The following is a 22,583-nucleotide window of genomic DNA, read 5'->3' as shown; positions in this document are numbered from 1 at the left end:
CCAAATCCTCTGTCGTGTTGGCAGAAGCACAGGTCACCACATACTGTAATGTGTGTATATTTACAGCATGAGTCACTGTAAGAGAGCGGCAAAGCGCAGTGTGACTGAGTGGGCTGCTCAAGTGTTTGTTTACTCTCGTGTGGCTTCATGACTTTGTTTTCAATCTATTGTTGCTTTTTCTGTCAGACTGTAATACAGCTGGTTGCAGACTTTGGTACTGAAGCAGATCTTTAATTCAGAATTCCAGTTAACTCGCATAAACTGTGTATCTTCAAATGAAATCTGGATCTTTTGGGAATCTTCGTCTCCAGGCGGGAGGACTTGACCGCTCGCCCATAGGGAAAACCGATGACTAATACTGCAGGACTAATACTAAAGGAATAGATCGCACGTACATACAATTGGGATGCCATGATAACTGCTCCCAACCAGCCATGTTTTCCTCTTCGGTACACCCCACTGCACATGACGGAGCAAAGCACACATGGGGCACATTAACCTCTCCCTGTCACGCACACACCCAGATATCTTTCCTCGGGGAAACACCAGCTGGGGCATGCAGAGTATGGAGTTACCATGGCAACAGCATCTATAGGAGTGACCGTGCTGAGTCGACCATAAGAGAACGGGGTGTGAATATACGTGCTAATCTATTCCGCGTGCTCACTGCAGCCGAGTCCGCTGTGGGTTGTTGTGTCGACTAACTTAAATCCTCTCTCCTCCGCTTTGTCCCATTTCGATGCAAAAGTTGTGCAAATCGAAGCTAAAGTTACCAAACTAAATGCGAATCTGGCTTTGTTTATTTTTTAATGGGTTTCTTTTGTATTATCCATTAAAGCAACTCAAGAGAGCGCTTCTCCGGACCTGACAAGGCGGTGTCGCATTGCTGCTTCCTGCCTGGCATGTTGTTCACTAACAAAGACCACGCTTTAATTGATGCAAGGAAGTTTGATGGTAGACAGGATCTGACAGACAGGACTGTCCCTCTGGGCAAGTGACTGGCGGAGTGGTTCATCCCCCCCCCCCCCTCCCACCCCCCGCCTGGAGACAAAGATTTCAGAGACCTAGATTATATTTAATGAGACAGACAAAACAGTGAGTTAGTTCTGAGTAAAGATCCGGTTTACTGGCGAAGTCTGAAGCCAAATGTATTAAAACCTGAGAGTAAATAGATGAAAACAAAGTCATGAAGCCATAAAAAAATAAGGGTCAAGAGGGGTCGAGGGATGAGGAGGGTGGGGGTTGAGAACTGGAATGATTAGAGAGAGAGGGCTGAGACGCACCTTGACAGGTAAGCACAGGAGATAGAACGACATGAGGTGTGTTCTTGGTCTTGACATTATAATTCATGGACATAAACTTTATTTATGTCCATTAAAGGTAAAATATGAGTCTGAATTGTTGGTTTTGAACCCTTTCATGCCAGTTGGCGCACAAATGTGACGTCAACTTTTTCCATTCGTACTGTAACACACCAACACACACAGTTAAGAAGCTGACTGGGCCTTCAATTAGTCATCGGGTTAATTAGTCACATGCATGTATTAATTTGTGTTAGATTTGTTGTTGCATCCAGTTACATCAACGCAACTCGCGCGGCCGCATTGCCGTGTAATTAGCAGAAGCAATCCGAATTGAATTAGGTTCAAGCGAGCTATCTAATTTCATCCGCAGAAACATGTAATTAAATCTGTGTAATCTTTAATCAGCAACCGTGTGTCGTACTCCGGGTTGCGCCGATGCTCCGTTTCTCTAAAAAAAATCAAACATCTTACCTGTGTCTTCAGCGAAATGCAGCGCTGTCATCTCCATCTCCGCCTCCACCTGCGTGCACACGTGTGCGCTGCGGGTATTTGTGTGGGGTCTTGTTTTTGTGTGTGCGCGCCATTCTCGTGTTTGTTGTGTATTTTTATTGAAAAAAAAAAGAGGGGGTTGCGTCTGAGCGGATGCTTTTGGGAAATGGATGTTTACTCCCCTCGCTGTTGTGTTTGTGTTTGTGCGTGCGCGAGCGAGTGTCTGTGTGTAGCCTACAGGCCTGTTTAGCAGAGGAACGATGGGTTAGGAGGCGAGGGAGAGGAGTGCGGTCGGACTTAACAGTCAAACATCATTAAAATCCTCTCTTCTGTGTGTTTGGGCCCGTGCGTAGTGGGTTTGTGTGCATCAGTGTGAATGTGTTAGGGTTTCTCAGTCTTTTCATGTTTGTGGGGATAAAAAAAGTTTCTTTGTGGGTTGTTTTTTTTTCTTTTTTTTTCGCGTATCTGTGATGATTTCAGTTTCCCTTCTCATCGCTGCTGACAGCTCTGTCATGAGCAAACAGATTTAAAGAGAGAGAGAGAGAAATAAATGAGCCCTCAAAGTTACATTTCAATTCGCCGGGGTGTCAGTGTTGTCGATGTGTGCATAATAATCATACACAACACCGCACTCGCACATGGAGTCACACAGAGGACATTTAGCCCTCTAGGCCGCTGATTGTCGTCATATATCTCCTGCCACGGTGACAGGCACACGCACACACGCACATACACACTCATGTTTCACTCTCAGTAATGGCCTCCTCATCAAAGTGCTGATAGATGTTGTTGACCAGGTTGATTAGAGACGGAGAGAGACGAATGGAGAGAGGAAATGCGTTAGTGGTCCTTTGAGCTGGAAACAAATAGCAGGAAGTGAAAGGCAGACGAAGACGCATTAAAATATGAATGACGGAGTCAGACAGGGACACGGAGCGACGGCCAGGTTTGGCCTGCAGATAGCAGATACTCGCATGCACTCACTTGCCAGTTCATTAGGTACGATAGTGGAAATGAATGCATTCTAATGTAACAGCCCTGCACTAAATCTTAGCTTCATGAAGGTTACAGTATTTAAATAACTGAAAGAGCTGTTGATTCAACGCTGTTTTCTAGCTCTATTGAACTGTTTCTATTATTTCAACAACCCCCATTTTAATGAGTGGGTGAGAGGAGCAAGGGTTTCATAAAAGTGTTTCTCTGGACACCACTGCCCTTTCCTCTGATTGGTGGAGGTAGATATTCGTAACTATTTGCACATCTTAAGTTAAAAAGTACAGAGTAAATTTAGTTATTTTGGGTTCATTGTAACAAAATTGTCTTCTGTGTTTGCTGTAATTCTCAGTGGTTCATAATCCCTTCATCACTGTACCTCTTACCTGTAAGATAATTGCTTTGTCACCGTTGGTTACCTCAAGACAAAATCAGGTGGAAAAAAGTGGAGAGATAACATAAGAAGAGCCCCGGGATATTTGACAAAAGTGAGCAGAAGGAGAGTGTAGTTTTGAGAAAGAAAGAGGAGCCGTGCAGCGCAGAGTGGCACTGTGCTTCCTGCAGTCTCAGTGGGAGTGTAGCTGGATGTCATATCCCGTCCACCAGCTGTCACTCAATACAGGGGGTCTCTGCCCTGACACCATACTGACTGACAGCACACAGCAGTGCGCTATATATACGTGTGTGTGTGTGTGTGTGTATTTCTGTGGTTTCTGTGGTAAGATACACTATATATCAGCATACAGCTCCCTCAAGAGGTGAGTGCCTCGTGTGTGTTTGTACATACAGGAGACACTCATTCCTAATGACAGTAGAAGGTCACCGTTACCACTCTCATATTCCCTCTCTTCTTCTCTGCCTCACTCTCTCTGTCTGGAGAGACTAGCTGGTCCTTTGATGCTGTCTGATCACAAGAGAAATCAGGACCGTTATTTATATGTCCGCGTTGTGTTTTCGGAGTGCTCGGTATATCCCGCTTGTGATAAGTGCTCGAGCAGACAGGGTGGAATTAAATCTACGGTGTTGGGTTGCATTCAGCCCCTCGCCAAAAGAGTTCACACAGTGCTGATTCAGCCAATCAGCAGCAGGTAAATTTGCAGTCTGGCGGAGTTTTAAATCTAGTTTAGGGGCTTAAAATATGGTTGGTAAGATTTTGAACTTGTAATGCGGTGAAATAGTTCCAGAGTTTGTCGCTATACATCAACCTGCGCAATCAACCTGTAGTTTTAGAGGCATTAGAATATTAGAAAAGATACTGAGTGGATAGATGCATGTCTTTTCACTGTGTTAAAAATTAAATCATGACACGATGTCTCGGTTTTGTTTCTGGTGAAACACCACTTGTACATTTCATATTCGGGATTATGTATTCACTGTTTGTTCATGGGATTGTGATCGTGTGTGTGTGTGTGTGTAAGCGTGTGTGTGAGAATGAGAGGTGAATTATAAACGTTGTTTACTCCGACAACAAAAAAAAAATCCCAGCGGCATTGCCCTATTTTTATTTTAATAAGGTGCAGGCTTGTTAAATGCTGCAGCGGCTCGGGCTCAGGTTGAACTCAGGTTGGATCTACGTTTGATATAAAAAAAGAAAACAAAACATGTCAATTTTTGCTCACAGGTGATGTTATCAATCTTTCTAACCAACAAATGTGAGTTTTCTTTCCTTAATCATTAACAAAAGCTTTTTGCTCAGCTTTGATTCACAGTCATTCTCACCTTGCTAAGAAAACAATAAGTCTAATGTGACATCCTCTCCCTCCAATGCTCGTATCATTTTACATGTGACTTATAGACCTCTACACTACTACATGAGCACCAGTGCGAGTATAATGGCAGAAATCAGGCTGGAGGGCACAGAGGGATTACAGCAGTCTGGAGAAGGGTGATACTGGCCACATACGCGCACATAAACCCCTATAATGCCAGTGTGTGGGCGTGTAATAGGAGATAGGAGGATTTGAGGGCCCTTCTGCAATAATCCAGGTCTCTATCACCCGAAAAGAAAGGAGGTACGGGGTGGAAGGGGGGGGGAGGAGGTGAGAGAGAGCAGATCAAGGGATAGCGAGGTTCTTCAGGAATGAGACCCCCTGACCTCATGTGTAAATGTGTGTTTGTGTGTGTGTGAAGTAGGTGGAGCCTCCCCACCCCCCCCCACCCCATCCAAACCCTCACAACCTCCACCCCAATTCGGGGTGTTACCATGACAACAGGGTTAAAGGCTTGCCCACTAGCTGGAAAAGAAAGAAGGTGCATTCTGTCATGAGCTCAGATCCAAGTGCTGCACTCTGTTTAGAATGAATTCATCTCTTTTGTTGGTGCCCTTTTTCTTTTTTTTCTTTTTTTTTTTTTGATGGAATGCATTCTTCTTCTTTCCACTTAGCATCCGTGCTGGTGAGACTTTATTTTTTTTTTCCTCCCCTGCAGGTTTTCATACTTGTCAGCAATTGTTTTCCATTTCATTTCTCACCGATGCCCGCGCTCTTGGAGTTCTTTGCTTTGGGTTGCATCGAGTTACTTAGCGTCGTGATCCTTTAGCAAGAACTAACAAAGAAACTTTTAGGGCCGCAAACGGCGGCGTGCGACACTACACCCCGCCGTGAATACCTGAATATTTTAACTTCGCATTGCATACTTGGGTGACGCCATTTAAGCTGGAAACCGGCGACTTTCAGTTTAATCTTGCATTAATGACTGCTTGCATTGTTTGCCCTATCAAATAACAACCCGTAACACAGGAGATATGCAAACTGGACCAAGTAATAAACGAGGTAAATAATCAATGCGGCGTAGAACAGAGAGAGAAAAAACAGAAAATTAAAATAAAACATAGTAACACACACCAATGTGCCAATAAGGGTGTGTGTGTTTGTGCATAATATATGTATAAATATGTGCATATATTCAGAATTTCTCCCCATTATCGTCCCTTTCATTTACTTTCCTTTTATGTGGCTCATTTTTATTCTTTCTGATGCTTATTGATAGCAGTCAGTTTTCTCTCAGGGAGGGGTGCGGTGATGTCATGAGGCGAAACCGTCTAATGGGCCCGCTGCGAGGAGAGGAGCCTCGAGTGCGCGTTGGTGTAAATTAGGTGATGGATCGCGCTGCGGGTGTTATCTATAGCTCATTTTCACACATGCACACAGACCCCTAACCCCCGTAGCCTGCCTCCTGACTCTCCCGTATTCGTTCCAACTATACCGCATGCGCCGCCGTCACAATCGATGCAGCCTTTATTTTAACTGAGCTCTTATCTTTTTTTACGACCTGGCGTTACTTTCTCGCCACATCAGCCTAAAATAGAGTACCATCCATTAAGGGCACTGCCCATGTAGAACTCGCACATATGCACGCACGTGGCAACAGATACATGGATGAATGCACAGACACACACCAATCACTTTACTTCTTTTGCCCCCCCCCCCCCCCCCCCCCGCCCCGGGGAAGCAAAGTCCTGCATCAGCTCCTAAATTACCTAAACTCTCTCCCTCCTCCGCTAATGGGGCACCCGTCTCCCTGCGTGTCTGCGGCTCTGACCACGTTAATGAGTTTCTGTTGTCCGTCCGTCTGTCTGTCCGTCCGTCTGTCTCCGCGCCTTCCTGAATGTCTGACGTCTTGTCTTTATGTATGCAAGCTGTTTCGTGTGTCTACGGCTGTTTCTGCAGGGTGTCGGCTTCTGTTCTCCACCCGTTTGTCTGCTCGGAATTCAACTGACGTCTGTGTTTTGGTTTAACGACCGCCGTGTTAGCGCGTCCGTGCTCACTGTACTTTGTGCACATCCTCCAAATGTCTGCTTCTACTAAACCAACAGGATGCAACTGTATGAGAGACAGATTTTTTTTTTCTTTGCCGCTTCTTTTGACTGACTCAATTCAATTTTATTTAAATAGCCTCAGTGCCCCAGGGCATGCGCTAAGGTGACATTAGCAAGGAAAAATTCCCTTTTAGGAAACCTTGAGCAGGACCTATATCTCATATTGGGGGACCATCTGCCTGAGGCCAAGAGGCACAGAGGGAGAGAGAGACAGACAAAACAGGGAGCTGGGGCAGAAGCAAAGAGAGTAGAGGGCACAATGCAGGCAGATAGATTCAGACAGGCATCTGGGTAAATGCATATGTGCAGCATACAGTAAAAACATGACACCAGAGTACATGGGAGATTGAGATGGAAAATAGCAGATGTAGCAAAAGCACTTACAGATACAGTAATGAAAGCACAACAGAAATACTCGCTACTGATCTTAACAGTTAACTGTATGTGGTTACGTTCAGTGAGTGTTAATATATAGTCCTCTTTTGAGGGAGGATGCAACCGATAGACACGTGTCGTGACAGTAATTCACGCCGCAATCAGATAGATGGCTACTACTGTGCGCATGAGACACATAATTTCAGTTTTATTCATACATTAGAAGACAATAAACTATTTTTCTTTCTGTGTCTGTCCTTGTCAAATCACTTTTGATTGTCCATCCATTTTTTTTTTCTTTCTGGTCTTTTTGTCAGCGTGTTCCCTCTGATGTCAGCCTATTCCATGAAGCATATCATAAATAGAGCCCCGCTGACATTTCAATTTGCCTCATAACCCATCAAATATATATATATATATATACACACACACACACGCACACACACATGTACACAAAGTTCATTGTTGAGCACGAGTTTAGTGGCAGCCCTCTCCTGGGTTTCCAGGGACACAAGGAAAAGCAATAACTGCACACTTGACCCCGCAGCTCTTTTGTTGGCCTCTTCTCCCCTCTCCTTCACACACATACACACTCACACACCTCAAATCTAATCTGTTAGAGTGAGCCTCCATGGCGATATCCCCTCCAAATCCCCCAGAGGTTTGGAGAAGAGAGGCCGAAAAGAGAGGGAGAACGGCGAGGAGTGGAGGCAGTTAATAATTTCATCTCGCGGTGACCTGGAGATGATTAGATCGAATGTTTGCCTCTTGTAGACTCCTCTAATCGCACACATACGCACACACAAACATGCTGGCTGGTGGAAACCCACTCACACTTTCAGCAAACAACAAACTTCTTGAGACTTCATGATTGTGGGGAATGAAGAGAGGAACTGTGGGCGCGAGGGAGAAAAGTAAGTGGAAGTAGGAGGAAAACACTGACCCCGAAAAAAGAAGCTGAGAGGCTCTGATCGAGGGAAAATGTTAGGAGGAACGACAGGCTAGCCTTAGCGACAAGGCTGTTTACTGTTTATTTTGGTCTCCAGTCTCATTTCTCTTCATACTGGCAGAGCCGAGACGATTTCCTTTCACTGTTTATTCCTGTGTGGATTTCTCTGTTTTGTGCATATTTGTGAAAGAGTTTGTGCGGCCGTGCACGCACGCTTTTGTGTACGTGCGTCCTCTGTTTTAAATAATCTGAGGTCGTTCGTCTGAACTCAGTCTTTCCGCAGTCATCAGTTCTTATGGTGTCTTTACATAACGTCAGGGTCCCACTCTGGGGTTTTCCATTTTTCCTTCTTACCTAAGCAAATAGTGCTTGTGCGGCGGTTAATGTAAAATGACAAGCACTTCAAACATTTGCGTTGGCTGTGTTGTTTGTGTGGCACCATAAAAAATCATATTTTCATTAATGATTTAATTTGTCATGGATTCAGACAATTTAATTGTGTGTGTGTGTGTGTGTTTGGTCTTGTTCAAGTTGCATGAGCCATCTTTCATGAAATACGTAACTTCGTAGAGACATTTTATGGTCGTCAACTTTTTGAGGGTTAAAACTAAGGGTGAACGTTGCAATTACGTTAATGCATTATGTCAGCGGTGTGTGTGTGTGGCTGTGTGTGTTTTGCAGCCCTGATTTCCCCCATGGATTGCTCTTTGTGTAAACAGAAATGTGAAGCTTTGAAATGTGAAATATGTTTCGATTTGTTTGTGCCTTGTGTGCATTAATGTGCGCGAGACTGTGCATTTGACTTTATTACCAGCCAACCAGAGTGGCCACTCTTAAAGGCTAAATCCAGGTCTCCACAGCACATAAGAACAATAAGAGCTTGCCCGTGATGATTTCTTCCTCTTAGTAATCAGGTCAGGGTCGATTGGATAGTTTCTGGTGTGTGTGTGTTTGTGCGTGTGTGCACATTTGCGCGGAAGGCACCACTCAGTGGCGCTTCCCTGCAGTGTTGCCTTCTGTAACGCGGGTGTGTGTTTTTGTCGGCGTGTATTTGTGTAAAAGACGCTCTGTTGCACCACACACTATATTACATTGTGATGAGGATTATACTGCAGTTTGTATCGAATGGTTTAAGTTATGTGCTTACAGATATACTCATGGACACAAATCTCCTTTGAGATCTCAATCCTTGGGATGAATATGAATAATAAAAGTTAAATATAGATTTCCATAAAGTATAAGCTGAATGTGGTGTGTACTTGCACAACTTAACTCTTGTTTTCCTCTTTGTTTGTCTCATGCAGTTCTCCAAGGAGAAGTACCTGCTGGAGTCTCCTCCCGAGAAGCTTCGCAAGGAACTGGAGGAGGAGTTGAAACTGAGCCCTGCTGACATCAGGAGCCATGGCTGGTACCATGGACACATACCCAGAGAGGTAAGAAGACGGTGAAGTGCACCGGAGGATTATATGCTTATGCAGCAGAGTGCATTGTGCTAAGGTAACAATGGAGGACAAGAGTGGACAGACTGGTCCACGCTTGCAGGTTCAGTTTCATAAATGTGATGATGATTTGCTGCTTTCGCCTGTTTTGCGTCTTTGAAAATTGAACATCTTTAGGGTTTTGAACAAACCAAGCAATTTGCAAATTCCACTTGGAGATCTGGGCTTTTCTTTTTTTCTTTTAAATATATTCATTGAAAAAAAAAAAAAAAATCATTGAAAGAGGAAAGTAATCACTCCAGCTGCAGCTTTACTTTCTTTTGTTTAAGCTGAATGAAGCGTGTTTCTAGTTTAACACACAGTGCTTTCACCCATAAAGTAAAACTTCATTCATTCATTTATCATAAGTCAGTTGTGAAAATTGTCAGTTTTCAAGAATTTAATTACCAAGAAACCGCCAAGATGAGAAGGTTCAACTTAGACTCTCTCTGTAGCAGTGAAATAAATTATGTTTAGACAATTTCTGAAAAGGATCTACCGCTAGTTTTGTTTTCATGTCAACCTCACATTTCATAGTTTATATTAAAAACGCAGAATTTATTTAGATAAAAGGAACGAATATAATAGCATTTAATTGTGGGTTGACGTGGTTGTCAACCAGCAGTGTTAGTTGAGCGATTACTTAGCTGAAGTCTCTGGCTTTGAAAGCACAGTTTAAACGCTTTACACACAGAACAACACTGATTAATGAATCCCATCATCTGTCACAGCTCAGCAGAAATTGCTTTAGCGTTCAGAAGGAGGGAAACTCTGCCAAACAGACAGCTGCGTTATGCTGCCGATGTACGCAATTGAATTCCACAGCTGGTGACTAAGACACAGATACACAGAGACGCACAACAGCGGACCCCTGGCGCTCGCACACACCTCATGCACATGTGGAGGGTACTTGTTCATAGACGCGGCCTCTGTCTCTTGATCAACCTCTGTCTCTCTTTGACACACACATAAACACAGACACGGATTCAAATCAGCCATCTGTGAGTCTCTCTCTCCTGTTCATTTACATAAAATATTCATTTATTCATGGTTTGCCCCAGTGTAAACTTGGGGGAACCCCAGGCATACTGGTTACCAAAACAATGCATGGTGACTAGGCCTTGTGAGCAGGTACTGTATATTAACTCTCTTAAACCCTGTCCCTACTCTATAATCCAGTCATTCGTGTTTGTAAGACCCCCACAATGGACAGCAGTGAGTGTATGAGTGACTAATGTGGTTTCCCTTAAATCACATTATTTCATATATTGTTATACTTTCAAACTGTTAACATGGTGTATTTTGAAATGCATTGGGTTACTTACCTCAGAATAATTATTATTTTTTCAGTGGAAGCATTAAGAAAAACGTGCACTCCTTCTGAAATTTTGATCTGTGTATATACTGCCTCCTGCTGGCCAGTGACAATATTTACCATTGGCTCTGTTGTATTACATATTTTATGCCTTGTACCCTGGGTCGAATCAATTTTAAGCCTTGCACCTTTTGCTTTATAGTCTCTTTGCATGTACTTCGAAAGAGAATATGCTGCTTGAAACGTGTCTCTCTCTCACTACACAGCTACTAGATCAATATTTGTGATTCTGTCTCACATCTGCAGTGTTTGGTATCGGCGAGATGTACAGCCTGAAGCTTTGCCTCAAACCGTGAACACTGCTTTTTCTGGATTGTCAATAAATTCTAAATACATTTCATTTAGTGCTGAGTTCGATATAAAATACGTCTTCAGAAAGTCATTCCAGACACTGTCGCTTGGATTTTTATTCATCATTGCCAACTCAACCTGTGCACACCGGAGCCAATTTTTTTTTCCAGTGAGAGATAGTTGTGTTTGTTCAGCAACGCAAGCCATCCTAAGGCATTACTATAAGTGATCATGATTTTCTCAATTCAGTTATTAAGTGTCAGAAACTAAACATTTACATACGGGCTATAGCTCAGTGAGCCAAGCTTGCCTGCAGCTCTTTATCCTCTAAGCTTTTTCATTCTATTTTACAACTCAAAACTTACTCTCTCTTTCCTATTTTTTTCCTAGGTGTCAGAGACTCTGGTTTTGCGTAATGGAGATTTCCTCGTGCGCGATTCCTTGACCAGTGTTGGCGATTATGTTTTGACCTGTCGATGGGACAACGAGGTGCTGCACTTCAAGATCAGTAAAGTCCTGGTCAAATCCAGCGAGACTAAGGTACGTATTGGTCTGTCTTACATTTACTTTTTGACACACTCATATATGATGCTAGGTGGTTACTTAGTTAGGATCAAACCATCAGCTCATCAGTGCCCTCAGTGTGGGAGCAGGAGTAACTAATGTAGATGTATCAGTAATTGTTCCTGGAGAGTCAGCATGTACAACACCAGCGATGCATTAAAATACTTGAATGCCTTCAAATTGAACTTGTTAGCTTGCGGTTCTGAAATGGGAAGTCATGTACACATGTTGATTTCAGATAAGTCAGCGTGCCCATGAGAAGAGTCTAACTGAACTGCCCTTTCACGACCTTGCAAGTGGCGATTATCGGCAAAGTGCGAATTCACGAGTTGTGTGCACGACTTCCCACGTCCCGCCCAAGAGCTCATGAGTTCCGTTTGAAGGCAACATAAAAATGTGTGGCGTTCAAGTGGTAACATCAGATGTGAGTCACGAGAAGGTCGCTGATACGCAGCCGTTGGTTGTCTAGAAGCCATTGAGGTTAAAAATTAAAAAAAGCTAATGAACAGGTACACACAATAAACATGTTTAGCCCCATTTGACGGCAAGTAGAACCTGGACGTACCGTTAGCTCTTACTGTGCTAATGGATGGAACAACAATTCAGAAAGTCAGTGATAATTTGGGTGGAAGTTGTTCTTGTCCATTCTTTGCAAGCGCGTTGGCAATTAAGGGCAGTTTTATGACCAACATGCATCAGTCAATCGTAAGTCATGGAGTCACGGAAACAGCTATCAATGTGTTAACCGCTGAAAAACCACAACACGTCCTTGTTGGTAGCGCCCATCGTGTTTCATATCCCATCTTAAAGACACTGAATGTGTATAAACGACTTCCTCCTTTGGGAAAATGAGACCCGTCCAAGGAGCATGTGAATGCGCCGTTTGCTACACCTGCGTTTCATATGCCAAAACTGGGATTACTGTGTTCACCAGGGAAGTGAAGTGAAGTGAAAGGTTAACGAAGGATGCACACAACTTCCCATGTCCTACCCACGAGCTCACGGGTTCCATTTGAAGGCAGCTTTAGTCCGACTGGTTTAGCCTCCTCTCATTTCAGTTCAGACTCTTTTACATCAACATGCACACCAGCTCTCCGAACCTCTATGTCTGAATGGAAGTGGTTTCTTTTTTTTTAATATTCTATATTTGCCAAGTCAATATCTGTCCTCCATTTTAAAATGTCTGTTTTCTCTTGTTGCCCCTGGTGATTGAGCTAATTACATGCGGAGGCTAATTTGGTGCAGGTGTGCCTCGTTGACCAGCTGTGCCTCTGCTGCCTCTCTCTGCCTCCGAGCTTTAATCCCGACCCAGCTTGCTGATGCCAGTTTCTTTTTTAATGTATTTTAAGTTGCTGTTAGATCATTCCCCGCTGACTGTAGACAGAATATAAGAGGAACGGCAAGAATATGTGCCCCAACTAAACTGTGAGAACAACGGAGAACACAAATGCTCGGGTGTTTTCCTTGTGGTAAATGCAGCGGCTGTTGGAACTCCGAGATTTTAAACTGTAACCTATATCTTCATCGCCAGGTGCAGTACATGCTGGAGGCGGACAGCTTCGACTCGGTCCAGGAGCTTGTGCGCTTTTATGTGGGCCAACGCAAGCCGGTTTCCCAGTCCAGCGCTGTCCACATCTACTGTCCGGTCAGCAGGACTGTCCCCCTGCGATACCTGGAGGCCACCTTCGCCCTCTCCATGAGCAAGCAAGGCTCGGCCTACTCGCCGTCCAGCCAGAGGGGGGCGTACATCAAGAGGAGGAGCGTCACCATGACTGATGGGCTGACGGCGGAGAAGATAATACCTCACAGGTGAGCCCGGGAGAACAAGCATGCATTTGTGATTGTGGGTGCATTTCTGACCTAAAAGCATTCTCTTTTTGCAGCTTTGTCATTTTTTCATTGTCGCTTTATGTTATATACATGATTAGTGACTCAGACAGTCCCAGTCCAGTTGAGACACCAGTGGTGCCAACGGAACCAGAGCCGGAGCCTGTGCCAAGCTGCAGGTTGTGTGTGTGTTAGTGTGTGAGAGACACCAGTGTTGTTATTGAGCACTGAACCTAGTGCACTTACCTTCCACCTTCCTGTGGTCGCCCCTCACTTCACAGACACCATTACCACCCCCCCACCACCCCACCCCCCCCGAATAAAGGGCATCAGGTCCTCAGAGTGAAGCTGACTTGTTCACTTGGCCGCCCTCTTCGCTGGATCCACTCAAGTTTCAAACATTAATGGGTATTTGAAACTTGAAACTGAATCTACAAAGGAGGAGCAGACGAATATGTTGTGTACAGTGAAGAAATATACAAAAATAGCCCCATGGGTAGTGGAGGAGAGCATTTGTAAGCAAAGATGTCTGGGTGAAAAGTATTATCTACACTGAAAACAGCTCCCAGTTAAATGGTCGTAATAAATCTTGAACTTTAAACATTCGTTTTCTCAGTGTTTTCCTCAGTGATCTCGCTGTACTCCATGTTTCTGCTGCTGCTTCCAAGTCCCAAATGTGGGTTTAGTTTTAGAAATAGCACATGTGTAAGATTTGTCATGAAAGTCACACCAACTTAAATGCCTCCCTCTTCTCTCACCTTGAAATAATCAACCTATACATCCTAAACCACACTATTCCTGTCACCTGAAATGACCCTGAACTGCACAGCTTTGTCACGTTCCCTTCCTTCTGTCAGATGTTTAACGTTATTTAAATGCTGTGTTTGCAGCCCGTCGACAATCCACCACCATAAAGACGCAATGCGGAACTGTGCGATGAGCATGGACCAGATTCAGGAGTATCGCTGCCCCTTGTCGCCTGTTGGGGAGACGCCACTGTCCCCTGCGTATAGTGCTAGTAAGTGCCAGACGCATAAATAAATAAAAAGTCCTCACATTCACCAACACATTCTGCAGATATTTAAAGGCTGCGCTCTGTTTTTTTTTTTTTTTCCCAGTCACCAGGCAAAGAGCCCACTCGGGTGGGCGGGTTCTGGCCGTCGTCCCTCCCTCCCCCGTGATGCGTCGTTCCAGCGAACCTCAGCTCAGCCCCTCGGCCGGGGACATCCCTCCCGAGCATCCCGCGCGTACCTCGCACTCGGCGCACTCCTCGCCCGCCCATCATCCCAGCTACCAATCGCATCCCTCAGAAACGGCGGGTAGCTACTGCGACCTCAGACCTTGCCCCCCGGGGCCGCCCAAACCCCCGACTAAGGGCTACGTAGAACGATTGCGAGTTGAGGAGAGGAGGGCGGAGCAAGCGAGACAGGAAGGAGAGGGGATGTTCACCGCCCCGCAGGTGGAGACGGCTTCCTCATTCAAACCATCCAGGTACGAGACAGACGGCAAAGTGAACTTTTTAGGGCTCAAGATGTGTTAATTGTCCATAGGAAGAACAATAGGAACAGAAATTTGGCCTGCCTTTAAACTTCACAGTTTGAAGAACTGTAAGGTCTTATGGTTAGGGTCAATACACTTGCTGACATTTTTCATAGAGGGCAAAAGTGTAGTGAGACAGTTCTGAGAGGCACTGCAGTGGAGTGAACGGAGACCGAAAAACAGACTTGAGCAAACAACAGATAATCCTGTGGGAAATACCCGGGGGGCAGACTTTGTGCTGAGGTTAGAGACATAGCAGATACTGTATTTTATTTGGGCTTACGGTGCCAGGGGAGGAAGCAGCAGATGAAGCTTGTAAGAGGAAAATGGTCGGGTACACTGAGCCGGCAGCCGCTAGTGAGCAAATAGCATCTTTTGGACACCTCGCCGTCCCCAGTGAAATTGTGGTGCAGGAGGATTATTGCTCAATCGCTGTGGGGGAAATTGGCAGTTAAAGGCAGGAAGAGGCTGCTGATGGTTGAGGCATCAGTGTGAGCCAGTGATTGGCACGTCTCATCCCATGTAGCAGCAGATGTTGTGGCAGTACAGGTCGATATTTTCAGCAGAGATATTGGTATGTCAGCAGATAACTTGCATGGAATTGCACACCAGAAATTACACTGTAGATTATGTTTGTGGTAATTGTTCGATTTTTAACTGTAACTAAAATATGAACTTGAGCCAAATGATCCATTTAAAGTCATAATATCTGCATGAGCCTCACAAGTTCCAAAACCTGTGTAAACCTAATTTTCTTTACCTTTTCTGACATTCCTCATCTGTGGTGGATTTTTTTTTCTTGCTGCAGGTACGAGTCTTCCCTTATGCCAGCCGAGAATAAGCCTCTGGAGATGTCTGTGCTGAAGAGAGTCAAAGAGCTGCTGGCTGAGGTGGACGCAAGGACTGCAGCCAAACACATCACCATAATGGACTGCACGGTACGCCTAATCACACACAACAAATATACCGATCAGCCATAACATTAAAACCACTGACAGGAGAAGTAAATAACATTGACCATCGTGTGACAATTCAGTGTTCTCGTGGGAAACTTTTGGACCTGGCATTTATGTGGATGTTACTTAGACATGTACCACTCACCTAGACCAAACCAGGCACCTCCACCCCATAGCAATGACACTTCTTGATGGCAGCAGCCATCCCCAGCAGGATGCAGCCTGACACAGGCACACGCATAAAAACAGTTTAGGAACAAATCAATGAAAGATGAGAAACAGCACAAGGTGATGACCTGGCCTCCAAATTCCCTAGATCCCAAACTGATCAAGTATCTTTGGGATGCACTGGAACAAGCCTGATCCACAGAGGCCCCTCCCCTCAACCCATAGGACCCAAAGGCCCCCACTAACCTGTCTGTTACTGTTTTGGAGGCACAAGGGAGACCTACACAGTATTCAGAAGGTGGTCATAATGTTATGCTTGATGGGTGTATATGCACATATAGTATGTTATTCATAAATGTAAGAACCCAGATATACTGATATTTTTATCATTGCTCTTGGGCAGGTTGCTAGAATATTAGGCGTAACCACAGAAACGCAAAGGATGATGGGAGTGTCCTCTGGGCTTGAGTTGCTGACGCTACCGCATGGACACCAGCTGAGACTTGACCTACTGGAGAGGTACAAATGTTTTTCTTTATGCATGACTCAAGAACTCTTTCATTAATCCAGCTATTGATTGTCACTGCTGTGACAGTCTTCTCCTCCGTTTCATCTTTTCTGTGCCGTTTTCATTCACAGCCTTCAAAATGTCTCCTCATCTTCACTTTCTTCTCATCTTCTATTCTTCCTCTTTTCCTCTGCTGTCATAATGCTCAGTGTAACTGAGACATCAGTCTTTGTATTACAGCTTTGAGTGACGGCTTCTTCCTCAAACTTCTCTGTAAAATTATTAAACAGAGCACTTTAAATAAAATATACCCTCTACATCTAACCATTAGATTACATTACTGGCTACATAACTTTTTCCATAATGCCTCATCTTTATTAAAGCCTTTTCTTAAATTGCCCCACCTTTTATCTCAGGTTCTACACCATGTCTATCATGATGGCCGTGGACCTCCTAGGCTGTACGGGAAGTACAGAGGAGAGGGCAGCCCTGCTCCACAAGACCATCCAACTAGCAGCGGAGTTGAAAAGCAACATGGGCAACATGTTTGGTTTCGCTGCTGTGATGAGAGCCCTGGAGCTGCCACAGGTAAGAAACACACCGAAACAAGTCCCCATCGCCAGGTATCTATTGAAGTTTGGTGTCAAATGCATTTTTGAATTTTTCAGATTTCCCGCTTGGAGCAGACATGGGTAACTCTACGCCAGAGACACACAGAGGGCGCCATTCTATACGAGAAGAAACTCAAACCTTTCATAAAGAATATGAACGATGGCAAAGGTGAGACCCTAGTAGCTGATGTGTGCAAGTGTGTATTTATCTAGGACTCAGAACTCAGTTCTCTTTTTTTTTTTTTTCTTTCAGAGTCCAGTGCCCTCTCCAACACCTCCTTTCCTCACATCATTCCCGTCCTGTCCTTACTGGAGCGCGGCGTGGCTCTCGGTGAGACGCTGGAGGCCTGGGAAAGTGCAGAGGTGGGAGTAGATGTGGTCATGTACCACCTAGAGGCGGCTCGTACCATTGCACATCACGGGGGAATCTACAGAACCAATGCAGAGACCAAATTGCAGGGTAAGATATTCCCGTTCCCTTTGATGTGCTGTAACCTTATAGACCTTTTTTTGGTGTGTCATCAGGTACCTCCAAACTGCTGTTCCCCAGTATGAGCATACTTAGCATCCAAGTGTTCATCCACTCTAACCTTCAGAAATTAAGACAGAACGTGCAACAAGAAAATGACATCGAGTATTGTGTTAACATCATGCTGTTGTTCAGTGTCACGGCGTCACTAATTTCATCATAATGACCGTGTGTGTGATTACTATGTTTGTCGTATTGATTCTTAATGCCTCACCATTGGCTCTCAGTTTGAGGTCATTACTGCTTTATTGAACAGTGTGTCAATAGGTGTCAGTTTGCATCTCTGTTTTCTGTAACGTCCTGCTATCGATCATCCTGACCTCCTTTCATCAACAGCTCTATTAGCTCAAGCGGACACACCTATTTCGTACGGTTAAAGTCAGTTGAACTGGCTGAAATGCGCTGTAACTGCCTGCGGCACAGATACGGCAGAAGCATACATGTAGCTTAGTATTAAATTAAAAAGGCAACTAATAGATTCTAATCACAAAGGTAATATTTAGTTGAAAGCTCTACTAAGGCTTCATCTATGTTACTTTACCTCAGTTATGTCAGTTGCGACTTTTTAAATGTATTTTTTGTCCACTTATGCCCAGTTATTTTCTGATCAAATGTGTCGTTTTGCTGTACTGCAGTGACCAAGTTAAAAAATATTATATATTCTATTTCCTTTTTCTGTTTACCCCATAATTTACCACCAGTATTGAGATCACAGTGTCATCTGCATAGAATAAACCTCCCCATCTCTTCTCCTCTCCAGGATTTCAGGAGCGAGCAGAGATAAACGAGATCTTCCAGACGGAGTTTCAGATGCGTCTCCTGTGGGGCAGCCGCGGCTCCGAGGGCAGCCAGTCGGAGCGCTACGAAAAGTTCGACAAAGTCCTCACCGCCCTATCACACAAGCTAGAGCCTCCCGTGCGTCAAAGCGAGCTATAGCACCTGGCCCGGCGTCAACGAAACACTCCCGATTGCACTTACCGCTCACGGTGGTATGGTCCTGTTTTGCATCGTAAAGGATGATGTGGGAGCTTGAACACTGGGAGGAGTGAGAGTGAACGAAGAGGCAGCTAAAAAAGAGCATGTGCAGTGAGCAACAGGAATAGGGACCTCACTTATAACATGTGTTGCACTCACTATTGACTCAAAGGAAGACGCAGAGGGTTCTCCTATTCCTCTAGTGGACTTCTTCACTTGAAAATATTTAAGGGAGAGACGACAAGCTAAGAAGGAGACGAAGACAGGTGATAAGGGTGACCAGCTCTTCTACACGTGTGTACGGTGTTCTTCGAGGGTCAAACCGAGCTACAGGATTTGGCTTCGCTCCAGACGCTCAACTGCTGTCACACACTTTAGCCAAAATAACAACAATAACTTACATAGGTCATATATAGATGTTTAGTCTGTGCGAGTGTGTGTGTATGTAAGCGTCTTCCTTCCTTCCTTTTTTTTTTTTTTTTTTTTTTAACATCATTGTTCTTTTGTTGTCTTATTTGTTGGATTTGATCAAAAGACATCCAAACATTATGGACATTGCTTCATGAAACTCTTGGGACCGTGTCGGTGCTCATTCTGAGGAAACCCTGTTCGTGAAATCTCATTAAATATGTATCAAGCAGTCCCATCGAGTCCCATTAAAAATGTATCAGGCATGCATTAATAAATGTACCCGAAATGGGGCATTTGCAGAAGTAATGGCAGCGTCTCTACCGCGAGGGCTTTGCGCGTTTTATGAAAACGCTAAAGGGACAAAGCCGCCAACATCTCTCGCGTCCAATACATTTGATATTGTGTGTCCTGTGCACATAATGTTGTTACAGCCAGCAATTATAAAAGAAATACGGAGCGTGTACTTTAAATTTAGTTAAAGCAAGGTTTCACTTAGTTTGAACATGGTTTGGTATGGTTTCTAAATGTGCAGAAATACTTCAAATGGTTGATGCATGCATCTATAAATGTTATACCAAGTCAAATGTTGCTTTAATACTAATTTAAAATTAAAGATTTGTCAAAGTTGTGAAATATACAAGTACAAAAAATTGATCTTAGACAATTTGTCACATTGCAAATATGTTTTTCAATTCAATTTTGTTTCTTTTCAGTCTTAAAATGGAATGAATCTAAGGACGTGTACACAACTGCTGTGCTTAAAGAGAATGCCTTATGATTGTATGTGTTGAATTTGTGTTTCAGCAATAGAGCTAAAAATAACTGGAATAATTTGATTTCTTTGGGATTTTATTTTGGTTGACCATTCAGTGTTACAGTACTGCTGTATTGAGAGGCCTGAGAGGGCTGGAGCCCACTCTCAGAGCTATGCAATCATGTCAATCAAGGGCTGGGACGTCCCTGATGAACCTATTCAGAATATTTAAGGAAATCTTCAATCACTAGCCTTTCTTATTCAATCTGATGAACTATATATGAAGACATAGTCAGATATCAGTCATACACAAATAATACTTCTACCTTAGAGAGGCTTCTTGGAGAGTCTTAAGTGGATGATTGTGTGTAAATCCCAGTTTTCTAGTCTGAAACCAGCTGTACAGAGCAGAGTTCATGAGATCGCCGAGGAGCCATGTGCCAGCTCAGTTCCCACTGCGGTCCAACAGGGGGTGATCTTTAGTGAGAAAAAAAACAAAAACAAAAAAACAGAATCATTAATTGTAATATTGAAGACATACACACAGAGAAAAGAAATGACTGTGTGTGTTGTGAGACCAAGAGGATGCCTACTGGTTTAGGTTTGATCACTGATACCACTGATGATGTAAAATGTATTTGTATTTGTCCTCTGTTGAATGCTGTACAGGAATGCTCTGTGGTTCTGCTGCGTCGAACAGACCGTATGAGATGAACTTGAAACGCAAAAACATAAGAAATGATTTAGGTCTTGTCTCATGTTTTTTTTGTTGTTGTTTTTTTTTTACGTACTGTACATAGCAATTCACTTTTTTTCAAATAAAACGATTGCTTGTGTTGACGAGTTTGATTCTTTGTTCTTAGTGAGAGCACATTGCTGGTATAGTGACCCAGAAGGCAGTTTTAAGCTTATTAATCCTTCACCCATCCATCAGTAATTATAAACTAGTCTATATAAATGATTAGATCTTTATTATAGTTGTCACAGTCATAGAAAATTATAAATAGGACTTACAGTCAACATGAACTAGGTAGATAACTTTATTTTGACTGTACACATTTGCTGACATAAATACTCACCACAGCACAGATGCTACAACTCATACCTGAAACTAGTGAATATTTAGATTTATTTATTGTTTGCTCTACAGAACATCAGATAATAAAAATTTGTAAATTTGTCAGTAGTAGGGAAAAGTACAAAATACTGCTAAACTTATCCTTTAAAGTCGTGATGCAAAGTAAGTAAGTTAATTTACTCATGTGAAATTTTGTGCTACTTACTTATTATTTCTACTCTATAATATGTTATATTTCTATTTCGTATTTCAGAGGAAACATAGATAGATAGATAGATAGATAGATAGAAACATCATTACATAGAAACAGGAGGAATTATAGTCGGCAAAAGGGGAAAAACAACAAAAACTACAATGCATTTTCTGACAGCTACAACAGATTCAGATAAATAAAATACAATCAAGAAATAAATTGGGCATTTATAATACATTATTATACTGAAATATTAAACAAATTAGTATTTTTTGTGACATCCTTATTTTTCATAATCGTTGTTCAACAACCTTCCTATTTTTGTTGCAACAACCTCTTTTCCTTTCCTTGTTTAATAAATTCCTAATGGGTACTTTTGCTACTTATGATCATTTTCTAAAGCAAGTTTATAATTTGTACACATACTTCACTGTGGCCACCACTTCCAGTGAAGCTACATTCCTAATGAATCATTCTCTTGCAATGCAGACAGGAAGCCAGCAGGGGTCAGCATTTTACTATCAAACAAAAGCTGAGCTTCCTCTTCCACACAGTCTGCAATCTTACTCCTCAACTAACCAGCTCTGGTGATCAGCATCTTACTGGTCCTTTTAAGGTTAGATGGTTGGCAAACCTGTTCTTCTGGACCTTTAATGACTCCTTGTTAAGTAGACAAGGACATCCTGTTTTGTCCTTTTTATTCTTATTATTTATTTAGTACACTTAACCTTTAAATGGATATTATACATGAAAATCTGCAAAAATCCGTCATGGATTTAGCTGAAAATGTGATATGATGTGCACCGAGCATGCGTGTTGTGTGGAGCGTCGCACATTGTTTTGCAGACAGGACCCACGGTGGTGGCAGTGGGAGGCAGAAAAGACAGATGGAGTGTGTGTGTGTCCATGCATTTGTGAGTGTGTGTGTGTCCGTATGTGTGCATGCGTGTGCTTTTACCAACATGTGTGTGTGTGTGGGTGTGTGTGTGGATGTGGGTGTGGGTGTGTGTGTGTGCCACAAGACAGATGTTACAGGAATACTGCTGTTGCTGCTTATTCCCAGGCAGAAAAAAAAGACAAATCAGAAAGTAGAAGAATTACTACTTTTGTGACCTTAAAAAAAGCTAACAGAAAAGAATACAATGGAACCAAATAGGATAGGATGTCTTACAGTCTGCCACAATGGAAAATTATAATTTGCTCTAGTCTTTGTCTCCCCTGTCCATACAGTTCCATAGGCGTAACATGTTATGGATGTAATCTCTAAGAGGATTCTCTCTGCTTGGTATCATGGTACATGTTAATTTCAGCTCTTTATGTTTCTTATTGAAACAGATCCAAGATCTCCCAAGACAGCCAGCCAGCCGGCCCGTCATCAATTCACCCCTAATCTCTCCCC

The 22,583-nt window shown here is 43.4% G+C and overlaps 1 protein-coding gene across 1 annotated transcript in view; it reads left to right on the top strand.

Moving 5' to 3' along the window:
* Positions 1-20,857, top strand: part of sh2d3ca (SH2 domain containing 3Ca) — a 51,514-nt gene extending 30,657 nt beyond the window's left edge. Inside the window, exons 5-15 of the mRNA XM_084572087.1 lie at positions 9,232-9,360; positions 11,462-11,611; positions 13,167-13,444; positions 14,353-14,480; positions 14,581-14,953; positions 15,810-15,939; positions 16,529-16,644; positions 17,050-17,221; positions 17,302-17,413; positions 17,498-17,704; positions 18,534-20,857. Coding sequence (XP_084428213.1) covers positions 9,232-9,360; positions 11,462-11,611; positions 13,167-13,444; positions 14,353-14,480; positions 14,581-14,953; positions 15,810-15,939; positions 16,529-16,644; positions 17,050-17,221; positions 17,302-17,413; positions 17,498-17,704; positions 18,534-18,709 — 1,971 coding nt within the window. The 3' untranslated portion in view covers positions 18,710-20,857. The remainder of the gene's footprint in view (positions 1-9,231; positions 9,361-11,461; positions 11,612-13,166; positions 13,445-14,352; positions 14,481-14,580; positions 14,954-15,809; positions 15,940-16,528; positions 16,645-17,049; positions 17,222-17,301; positions 17,414-17,497; positions 17,705-18,533) is intronic.
* Positions 20,858-22,583: the final 1,726 nt, after the last annotated feature.

The sequence above is a fragment of the Chelon labrosus genome, assembly GCF_963514085.1.
Source record: "Chelon labrosus genome assembly, chromosome: 22".
Lineage (NCBI taxonomy): Eukaryota > Metazoa > Chordata > Actinopteri > Mugiliformes > Mugilidae > Chelon > Chelon labrosus.
This window is presented reverse-complemented; position numbering and strand designations above follow the sequence as displayed.